General features: G+C 36.9%; 1 protein-coding gene across 1 annotated transcript; it reads right to left on the minus strand.

The window, feature by feature from the left end:
• Positions 1–8,738: 8,738 nt before the first annotated feature.
• On the minus strand, positions 8,739–9,344 carry RAB9B (RAB9B, member RAS oncogene family; the record flags this gene model as incomplete). Its single annotated transcript, XM_080910029.1, has 1 exon — positions 8,739–9,344. One exon carries the CDS (start codon positions 9,342–9,344, stop codon positions 8,739–8,741), a length of 606 nt encoding a protein of 201 aa, XP_080766155.1.
• Positions 9,345–11,880: the final 2,536 nt, after the last annotated feature.

Genomic DNA, 11,880 nt, shown 5'->3' on the forward strand with positions numbered 1-11,880 from the left:
ACCTGAGTACTGCACCACCTAACCAGACATTTCATGATTGATTTCATCAATAACCATTTTTTCTTATTTTATCTCTACAGAAACTATCATACGAAAGAATAGGGGACAGAATCTTGGAAGTCATCCCCCACCAGGAATTTCATTTCTTTTATAAATTTTTGTCTAAAGCCTAACTGGTACTGTGCTTAGAACCAAAAGCATCCCTTTAGTTTTCGGTCTTGTTCACTCCCATCCCAGAGTGATCTGTTTTCATCACTCCAAATGCACTCTTAGCATTCTGGACCTTCATGCTTTAGAATTTGTTCCCACATTTACTCTACAGTGGTGCAGCACTATGCTTACGTTGGGGTCACATGTCCCTTTTTAAAACTTCCCTAAATATCATCGTTCCTTAAAAGAGAACACTTTGTAACCACTAAATATTGCATATTTCTGCCAATGGTTACAAGACCCTAGTTAGTGAAGTTCTTGGTTTTGTGTTGTTGCAGTAGCTACAGTACCCTGTGAATGCAGAGCGCACAATCTTAAGCATGTGCCCTACCACCGACCTCGGGCACCAGTTTTTTTTCTCCATATTTTGAGACAAGGTGTTAGTAAATGGCCAAGCTGGCCTAAAACTGCCCCCTGTAACTTGTTCTCCTACCTCAGTCTTCCAAGTATCTGATATTACACACTTGTGCCAAAGAGCAAAAATGGAAGTTCTTTGTGATCAAATGTTACCTCCAAGTACATTAAAACCCACATTTCCCACAAGATGGGAAAATATCCTATGAAATCTTCAGTTTTTATTTTTAGTATGAAAAAAATACATTTGCTAACACCAGTGAGGAGCGAGTGGCAAATATTTTTCCGTTCTTTTTGTTTTGCTTTGTTTCTAAGTTATGGGGCTGGAGAGATGGCTCAGTGGTTAAGAGCCCTGACTGAGTTCAATTCTCAGCAACCACGAGGTGACTCACAAACCATCTGTAATGTGATCTGATGCCCACTTCTGATGTGTCTGAGGACAGTGACAGTGTGCTCACATATATAAAATAAATACATCTTTAAAAACAAAAAGAAGTTTTACTATTTAGTTCAGGTTGGTCCTAACCCCATTATGTGGCTGCCTCACCTTCTAAGTGTTAGGATTTTAAGCTTGTATCATACCTGGTTCAGATTCATATCTAAGGGTAAGAATAATTGATGTCTTTTGTGCCTATGACTTCTAGTAACCTTCACACCAACTGAGTATGGAATGCATCACTTTCTCAGGTTGATCAAAAAGTCTAGTAAGGTTATGGAATTATTGGAAGATAAACCATCCATTGAATGTCAGGCCTAGATTTGAGCTGGGAATGTATGTGTCTCTACAACACTGTGAATATACTAAATATAAGTGAACTGTATCTTTTAAATACTTACTGTGATCTGTGAGCTTCATTTCAACATATAAAAATAAAACGAGTTTTACAAATCAGGAAAAAAAAAATGTGCATTTACAGTTTGAGTCAGTTTAACTATGTCCTGGTACTGTGAATGGGAAAATACCTTAAACACAGGTCTCTGTGACCTCAAACAATTTTGGTTTTTTTTTTTTTTTTTTTGTTGTTGTTGTTGTTGTTGTTGTTGTTGTTTTGTTTGTTATTGTTGTTGTTGTTTAATTTTTTGTTCAACTGCTCTATTGATTAGTTTCCTTGTTTATAAAATAAAAAAAGTGGATAGGGTAGCTAGGCACTTTCTGTGTGCCTCTTTGGCTTGAATGGTCCTTCCTCTAATGTCTATGATAGAAAGTAGCAAGTTTTTATTGTCCCCTTGTGGGTGAAAGCTGAAGCTATTCTTACTGTAATTTGTATGAATTAAGAGCTATCTGTTTACTACAGCAGAACTAACCCAATTCAGACAGCTGCTGAATATGCTTCAGTGAAGCATTTGGATGGAAGAGGGTTTTGATTTCTGTCTGTGCTTTTTATTATGTTGACAAGTGTAAAGACCCACAGAATTTCTAGGGAATTATAGTCCCTACATTCTTAATGTGATTCGCATCAAAAATGAAAGCCTATTCCCCATCTATCATAGTTTTCTATTTTATCTGAACATGCACGTTCCAGTAATTTTTAACATATTTAAAATACCATCAGCGAAATTAAAAGGTAGAAATATGGGTAGGGATTTTCAAAAGGCAGGAATACAGATATGGCCAAAGGTTAAAACCCACACGATAAAAGTGGATTCCTAAAATTCCATAAAAAATGAATGCTGAACCTCAGAAATAAGAGTGCTTACCCAATAGGCATAGGCATGAATTATTCCCAGCACAACAACCAAGCGAAGTATGAAAGGAGTAAATATGATGTCCATTTATTTAAGAAACATAAAAGTCATCAATATGTATCTACATTTATCTCATAATAAATGCAAGAGCAAACACGAGTTTTTCTTTCATTGGCTGAAATCGATGTGTTTAAAGACAGTATGTGTGGGGATTTGAGAAAATCAATCTCTTATTCTACTAATGTTGATATAATTTGGGACAACTTTCTAATGGGCAATTTATCAAAAGGCATAAAATATTCATATTCCTTGATCTAGAAGTGTTGCTTATAAGAAATAAGCACAGATCTGAAATGAGTAACACTCTCTTCCCTTTTATTGTATAAAATGACAAAATTTCATTACAAGTATTACAGTGCACTCTTCAATAAAAAAATTATGCAAACATTAAATCCAATCCCTAGAAGAAAAAACATGATTCATGGAAGTACTCACTGTATATTAAGTGAAAGAGATTGCACAGTGAGTGTATGGTATTACAGTTTTCCCTATATATAAATATATTAAAAGCCCACACAACAAAGATAAATCTGCTCATCTTAGAATTATACTATTAGGAACAAATATTATTTTATCCTATTTGTCTATTTCTCTTTTCTGGCTTTCCTGACAGACATATGAGTCTGCACCACCTCAAAATAAAGACAGGCTTCAAAATATACACTGGTGCACTGGGGGAACCCCAGAACAAGAGAAAAAGAGAAGATTAAAAGCTACCAACACATGTTTATCTATCAGCCGCTGTTAAGCTATATTGTCTAAGACAAATGAGTTCTTTTTAAGGCTGCCAGGGGCAATGCAATGGACAATAGAAGATCTGAGCCTGTCTCTTGCTTCATCACCAATGTTCCACATAAAGTCGTGATTCAAAATCTTAACTCTAACCAGAGTTGTTCGATTGACTTATCTTTCATTAGGTAGCATTTTCCAATTCCTTCTTTTTTTTTTCATCAGCCAATTCAGAATAAAGAACATGGCTTGGCAGTCTGATTAAAGTTCAGGAGTGCCGGGGAGAGCCTCATCAGTGGTGGATGGGGCAAGAAAGGATTTGACAGACTACATGAAAAATACAGATCAGTACACACAATGCTCACTGTTTAATAAAGCATTCATATATGGATGCGTGATAATCCTCTGCGGTCCCTTAGAGCAGACAAAAAGATTTAAGAAAATGCACAGTTTACTGCTGCTGTTCCTGTATGTCAGAAGGCGACAGCTTCTCATTTCCAGCTGTGGAGATGCTCAGTTTCACAGGGAAAACACTAAGTAGCCTCTCACTATGTAAGAAGAAAAAAATAGCGTTATCCCCAAACTAACCCAACCAGCACTAGCATCTAGATAAAAGGCAGTTCACTGACCATCAGTGAGGGTAAACTTATCAGTAAGATGATATTAAGAAGTGTTTAGCTTTTTAGATTTGGTATATTTCAAAACTTATTTGTGTGCATATGTGCCTGTTTGTAACTATGTGAATGTGACTACAGATGCCCACAGAAATAAGAGACTTTCAATATCTGCAGAACTGGAGTTACAAGTGCTTGTGAGCCACCTGACTGGGACCTGAACTCAAGAGATCTCTGCGAGGGGAAAATGCACTCTTAATTACTGCATCATTTCTCCAGTCACTAATGTTTCTTTCAAAAAATAGTATTTATTTTATCCGGTAAAATATGCCTTGCTTCTTTTGTTCTCCTTTTATACTCTTAAAAAGAGTAGTAGACTTAAAAATAAAGTCTCTGTTGGTATGAAAAGTAGAGGTAAGTGATGATAATTGCTTGGAAGAAGGGGACCCCCAAAATATACACACATTTTGGAATATATGGAAATATGCTATGATTCTAATATTTATGCCCACTCAGCCCTAGTTCATGTAGAAATCCTAATGCACCAGATGCAGATATCAGGAGTTTGGGGCTGGATGAGGTGATTATGTCATGGGACATTTATCTCCATGAATGGGACTAGTGCTTTGATTAGAAAGAGCCCCCTTCTGCTCACCACACAATAAGAAGATGCCATTTGTAAATGAGAAATTACCAGACACTGAATCTGCCAGGAACTTGGTCTTAGACTCTCCTTCAGAAGTGTGAGAAATGAAATTCTGTTGTTAGTAAACCACCCACCTTTTGGCATTTTCTTGTAGCAGTTTGGACTATGACAGTGTATCACAGTTTATCTTCCATGAAAAATCACTCCCTGTGACAAAGTCTGTCTCTCCTTAGCAAGCAAAGAAAGAGGTGAGTTGACTAAATCACTGAACACTGAAAAAAATATTGTTGCAGGATTGCTTTAGGTAATTAAAATGAAACAGAAATGATGGTCTCAGTTCCCATCATGAAATTATTATGCCTCAATATCCCAAAGTGTGTTATTAATATTCAGTTTTTGTATAGAACAAAAACCATGTTTTGTATACCATTCATTTTCTGGGGGAAAACACTCAGTTACTGTCCCCAAAATAAGACTTCATATTATGTCTTAAGGCATCAAGGGGAAATTTCCCTGTAAGTAATGATTGGGGCAGAAAAAAATAGCAGACAGAAAGATAGTTTCCTGTTTTGAAAATATAAATCTGGATGACAAAATAGACTGCCTCCCCTCTTTTTGTTCAGTGATGTGGACCAAGCCTAAGGCCTGAAACATGCCACAAGCACTCTGCCATAAAAAAATTATTTTAAGGTGATTCAAAATCCTTGATATTCTTTTGTCTCAAAGCCATATCAGTATAGAATTTGGAGTATTATAATTTAAGTATGACATAATAATTCTGGAGAAAGAAAAAAGAATATTTTTGTCTTCCCAAAGGTCTAATAACCAAAAGCATGTGGAATGGATGAAACTGCTAAATCCATAGCAGACGGAATCATGGTGATGAATCATGTATGATGGGGAGACTTGCATCCATAATTTAAATGTTGCTGAACCAGCAAGATGGCTCAGCTGGTAAAGACACTTGCCATCAAGCCTGATAATCTGAGTTTGAAAATTGTCCTCTGATCTCTTCACACCTACCATGTTGTGCACACACACAAATAAATAAATGGATGAATAAATAAATTAATTTAAAATGTCACCATTATGTATGTTCAATCCATTTGATGCCTAGTGTAACATTAGTGGCCAAAATATGGGGGGGGGGGTCAGGAGAATAGAACATTTTTGTGTCAATACTATGACTTCTGTTCTGACCTGTTTTATCTATATTTTCACATTTTTAATGTCTAGGCCACTTATCAGTCAAGAAAATAATGACAATGCATATAGTCTGTTTATATTTATAAATTTAAATATTTTAAAAGTATGATTAAAAACAAAGTGGAAGATTAAGATCCATATTCTGGTCCCAGCACTCTCTATGCATTACAGAGGGATCTAAAATAAAATAAACAGAATATCTACCATTAAATCTTTTAAGTTTGTTTCTCAATCACTACTGGGTGATAAATAGGGACAGCCACTCGGAGTATCACATAAAAATGATCTAGAGACCACAGCAAGTACCATCGGAGACAGCAACTTGACTGACAGGTATATCTGCTATACTGACAAACTGCTCAGAAGAAGAAAAGGAGAGAAAGAAAACCCCACAAGCATTGTATGCTGGTTATTCAAAATGCACTTTTTATTCACTTTGACACAGATGATTTTTTTAAACAACTGGAACAAAATATCTTATCCACATTTATGAGATTTTTAGCAGCACCTGCAACAAGAGGATGGTGGAATACTTCAGGAGAAAGTAGAGATGGCTGAGGCAGGCACAAAGACGCCTGAAATGTATCAATCCACTGAAGACATGGAATCTGAAGCCCCTTAAAAGCCAATACATGACAATAAATTAAATACATATTTTATAGGATATTTTAGTGGACTATTGAAAAACAGTATACTTCTAATTAAAAATACATTATCCCAAACATCTAGTGTTCATTAAAAAACACCTATTGAAAATATTTCACTTCACATTTTAGATAAGAACGCATACGAACAGTTCTTGGTACCATGGATATCACCTTTTGGTGTTTTTCATCTTACCAAAACTACGTCAACACCCACTGAGTGTTACTAAAACACTGCTGTCTTGTCACATGTTGTTAAGAACTTGATACTGTTAAGTAATTTGGCAGGGGAAAAATGTATGGCTCAGACAAAAGGGGCTTCTGTTTGCCTGCCAATAAAATTAACACTTGTCTTGATGGACAGGATGTCTATGAACTGAATCCTCATGTACTTTGATTTTTCCTCACATGACCACATGCCACTACAGAGACAAATACTTTTGTGAGTTGATGGAGATCTTTATGAAGGCCTGAGATCTACAGATAGAAACTATTGTAAGCAGAGTGCAAGTAGAAAGAGAAGGCCCCAGGTCTCATGCACTTAAAAAAGAATTAGTTCTGACAGACAGATTTTCACCCTGACATGATTGTAGCAAAATGACTATAGAACGTTGAAACCAGTGTGACTGGCTATAGGCATAGGCGGGATAGGAACCAATATTTAAGAGTTGTGGGGTCCCAGTTCTGGCTTTGACTTCTGGCATCTAAATTAATTGGACAATAGGGTCAGGACTACATAATAATTAGAAATATTGAGTAAGTCTGAGTTGAAATAAATACTGTCCTACTCTTGTCTATGTGGCCAAAAGTACCAGAGTTCTTAAAGCACATAAGGTCCCACATGTAAGGCTGATTCCATGTGTGGCTACAATGGGGAATTCTAGGCTGTATTCCTGTGAATGCTCCCACCCAATCCCGGGCCGAAGTCACTTTGGGGGCCTTATCTAACTGTCCCTCTCTACATTGGTTCATATTTCTTTATCATATGTGCTTTAAAGCACAGATTAAAATCCATGCAGATCAACCAATTACAAAAACCAGATGGCACACTCAGAACATAGTATATATAATTGGCAGTCATGGTATTCAAAAATTATCAAACCATTTTTGTGATGAACATGGTAACTTTGGGATATCTTTTAATAGTAGTTGCTGTTAAAGGCAAATCCAAGAATGGCTTGAGGATTTTTGAAGGCCCTCTCTATAGTCTTTAAGTTTTACTTTCATATACGTCCAACCAGAACATGGCACTGACATACTTTGAATACTCAGAGTGTAAGTCTGAAGGAACCTCATACCAAATATGTAGCCAATACAATAATTCTTTTTACAGTATTTTAACAAATGGTCATCCAGTGACTACTTTTATTGGGAGGGAGCTCACGATTAAGGCAGTCTATTCCACATTTGAACAAATTTAATTATGAGAAATTCACCCCAACACAAAGTTAAAAAAAAAAAAGTATCTGCTCTTTTTTGCCAGTTTTAATGTCCTAGTCTGGCTAGCTGAACATTTGTTGAGTCATCCTAAGAATAAGATCCTTCTGAGAGCTGAGATCTAACAAACAACCGAGTGAAGGAACCTGGGAGAAAAGCTTATTACTCTTCCAATCCTTTCTGAGGCCTCCTGCATGAGCCAGCATGGTGAACCATAGGACCGTGTAAAATGTAGGCAGAGAGCACTGCACCTGAAGCAACATACTAAGCAGCATCGCTAAATTGATAAGTTGTCAAGGAAGCAATATCTCTATGCAGCAGCAGTAGACTTAATGAAGGAAAAGCAGGCCAACCATATATTTGCAAAGGTGGTTGGCATATTTAAGCATCATCTATTCACTAGTGTCCCGTGACTCAAACATGTGGATTCGAATCAACCTCCAGTGTCAGAGTAATTCTTATAGAAATGATTTTTCTTAAGTTCACATAAGAGTAAACCATACGTAAGGATTTGGACATGACAGTGTGTATGCGTTTATATATTCCTACGTTCCCGATCATCACCGCCTTCCTCTAATACATGTTTAGAAATCCTTGCGTCCATTATTTTTGCTGTAACACAGCTCAGCATCTTATTTTTCCCTTTGGTAGAAATGACATAAACTGCTTGTCAAGAGTCTGGTGGTGGCTGTTGCTAGCTGGTTAATGGAACACTTTAAGCTCTTTCACTCCTTCATGCGGCTGGGTTCTAGGTTTAAACTGTGATTTAAAAATATTTAAATCTCTCAGGACTAAAACTGTCTTAAATGTCCCGAGGCACACAAGAAGGGAAAATAGCAGAAATTACGCAAAATACACTTGGCTCAATAAAGCTTTTTTAAAAACTGCTCTACAACTTCAATTTGAAAAGTCCTGTTTCAAAAGCAGAACATTATCTTTTGCCTTCCTGTGTATTTGTGTGTGTATACAATCATATGTGTGCACATACTTCTCTGTGTGTGTGTACACGCTTGTGTGTGTGCAATTGTGCGTGTTTTCATGTACATGTATGTTCATGTGTGTGTGTGTGTGTGTTCATACTACCAGAGAGCACAGTAGTTTTTACACTACAGACTGACCAGCTTAGTGCACACTTGTCAAGAGACCCTACACCTAACAACAAGAAGAACTTGCTTTGGAGCCACTGTTCAAATCAATGGTATGACCTAACATACAATGTTCCAGCTGTTCCTCTACAGCTAACACCTGCCTAACAGCTTCTTCAAAGGCCACCGTCACATTAGTATCATCTTTGGCACTTGTTTCTAGATAAGGGTAATTTCCATTCTCCATGCACCAGGCTTGTGCCTCCTCAGTTGTCACTTGCCTATCCTCTTTGTCTACCTTATTACCCAAAACCACAAAGGGGAAATGCTCTGGGTCCTTTACGTCTGCATAGTAGATGAATTCTTTTTGCCAGTTACCAAGGTTCTCAAAGCTCTGCCGGTCATCCACACTGAAGGTCAGCAGGCAGCAGTCAGCTCCCCTGTAGAACGGTGTTCTAAGGCTCTTGAAACGTTCTTGCCCCGCTGTGTCCCAGATCTGGAGGGTCACAAAGCGTCCATCTACCTCCAGATCTCGATTTAAGAACTCTACTCCTATTGTGTGAAAAGCCTGCGAGTCGAACTTGTTGGTTACATAACGGTTCATAAGTGAGCTTTTCCCAACTCCACCATCACCCAAGAGGATGACCTTTAAGAGAAGGGATTTCCCACTCATTGTTGCAGCACCAAACAGGGAGACCTCTGCAAACAAAAGAACCTGAAAATACATGAACAGGTAGGAAGGGAAATAGTTAAACCCAAAACAAATCAACTTCATAGCAAATTTCCCTGAATTATGAGCTCCCTGACAATGTTCTTATGCAATCATTATTTGACTTAAAACACACACACACACACACACACACACACACACACACACACACACGGAGAGAAGTGGGGAGGGATGGAGGGACGGAGGGACTGGAGGACTGAAGGACGGACGAAGGGAGGGACGGAAGGAGGAAAGAAGGAAGGAAGGAAGGAAGGAAGGAAGGAAGGAAGGAAGGAAGGAAGGAAGGAAGGAAGGAAGGAGAGGAAGAAAACAAAGCAAACTTGTTCTTATTTTTCTGAGGAGGTCTTACCTGGGCATGGAAAGGCTGAATGCCATGAGCAAACCAGATGGCTCCGCAATTTGTCCATTTCTGACACTATTCTAGGTGAGAGTGCCTAGAACAGGTATGCCACTCAAATGTATGACCATACTGGCTTCCAGTTTGGACAGTTCCAAACAAGATGCAAGCATGAAACTTATTTGAGGTTTAACGTTTGCTTCTGAGGGACCTAGGTGTTATTAAAAGGTATATAAGCTATATTTTTGATTTTGTCAGTTGAGATCTGGATCCCATTTAGAGCAGACCCAAGAATATAAAAAACAGAAAAAAATTCAATGTTCACTAAGCATTTACTTGCATTATACTTGTATTGTGCTGAATACTGTAATAAATGGATCTTCCATAACCATTGACTAATATCAAGGTAACAGGCATTATTCAAAAGAGGATATTATGGACATTTGGATTTAAGTTTAATTACCACAAAACCAACAATATGAAAATTTGTGATAAAATCTAAACACTAGTAATCACATAGTTCTTCCCTTCTCACCTACACAATATATGTATACCCGGATACCTAGGATACATGGTAAAATCAAATATTCTGTTAAGTACTGCCATACTAAGTGTATAGCAAAAACTCAACAACGATGATATTAGTCTGGCAATATTTATGCAAGGGCCTCAAAAGAAGGAAACATAAACTATGATCAAACAAGTGCTTGCAAAAGAAATTCAGACAGCACACACATTTAAATGGTAATTGAAAAGCATAATAGTCCTTAAAATTATTTTGAAACGCATTCTATTTATAAATATTCACTTTTAACAGTTGAAAATGTAAAATATCAAAATTCATAGCATAATCTCATGATATACCTACCTAGTTTGCTTTCTTTTCACAATTTCAACCTTATCCTTTGCTGTTTTTGTTGCTTTATATTTTATTAGGTTTCTAAAAAACAGAATGAGAAGCAGATTTTTAATAATCTATGATACAATAAAATAAGTCTTTTGGAAAAAAACATACTCCATTCAGGGAGAAGTCCCATAGCAATCTCAAGTAACCTGCGGACAGTTCTCCCAAATACTTTCAAGAGTTCAAAATGTTGCAGGTATTTAATATGATCAAAATAACTTTATTACCCAAACTTCAACTTACCCTAATATGTTTGTACTTTGTGTGATTAAAAAAAATGTTTGTGCTGTCTTTCTGCTGAATTCTCTATTCAAAGTAAAATTAAATCAAAGAAAGTAGGTAATATTCCAAGAAGTGAGGTCTGGAAGAATGAAAGCAGTGGAATTTAAGGTAAACCAGAGATTGCTTTTTCTTCTCTTTCTACCTACCAACATTCACATCTCAAAAACTACCAGGCCATTCAGCTATAGACTTCTTTGGAAATGTCTGAAGCAAGGATTTGCCCATAAGAAATTTACAAATAAACATCTAAGCTTCTATCTCACCATAGAGACTGAGGATAGAACCCACTGATGGGAGAACTTGTATATGTATGAGATTCTGGGTTGAATTCTCAGGGGAGTTCTATTTCACACTAGAAAAACTAGGATAACTATTGCTCAAAGCAATCGATTATATATTTTAAAATAATCAGAAGAGGAGATACCTCAAGTAATTGGTAAAGTATACCCTGAGTTTGACCCTGAGCACCATATAAAATCAGACAGTGGTGGCTGATATGTATAGCTCTAACACTCAGGAAATGAATGCAAGAAGATCAGAAGTTCAAGGTCATACTCAGCTAGAGGAGTTCAAGGCCATTCTGGAGTACATAAGGACCTGCAGAGAGGAGTGAGTGTTTGATGGGTATGGGAAGGAGATAAGAGAGTACTGAAGTTCAGAATAATCACAGTGCATTACATACTTGTTTGGAATACTCAATAATCAAATTTTAAAATTATTTAGACATTTTAAAGGGGAAAACAAAATTTTTCCATTGAGTCCTTTATAGGAAAAAAATCCAGATTATGAAAGACCCCAATATATAGAAATGAGTAAGAAAATTGAAGTAATTATTACCCTCTGATCATTAAACATTGCATGTTTGTATCAAATAATCATATTGTACCCCATAAATATGTCTACATTTTATGTCTCAATAAGACCTCTCTTTATTTGCAGTTGATATTATCTCACTG

Source organism: Micromys minutus, assembly GCF_963924665.1.
Source record: "Micromys minutus genome assembly, chromosome: X".
In the NCBI taxonomy this organism is placed as follows: Eukaryota; Metazoa; Chordata; class Mammalia; order Rodentia; family Muridae; genus Micromys; species Micromys minutus.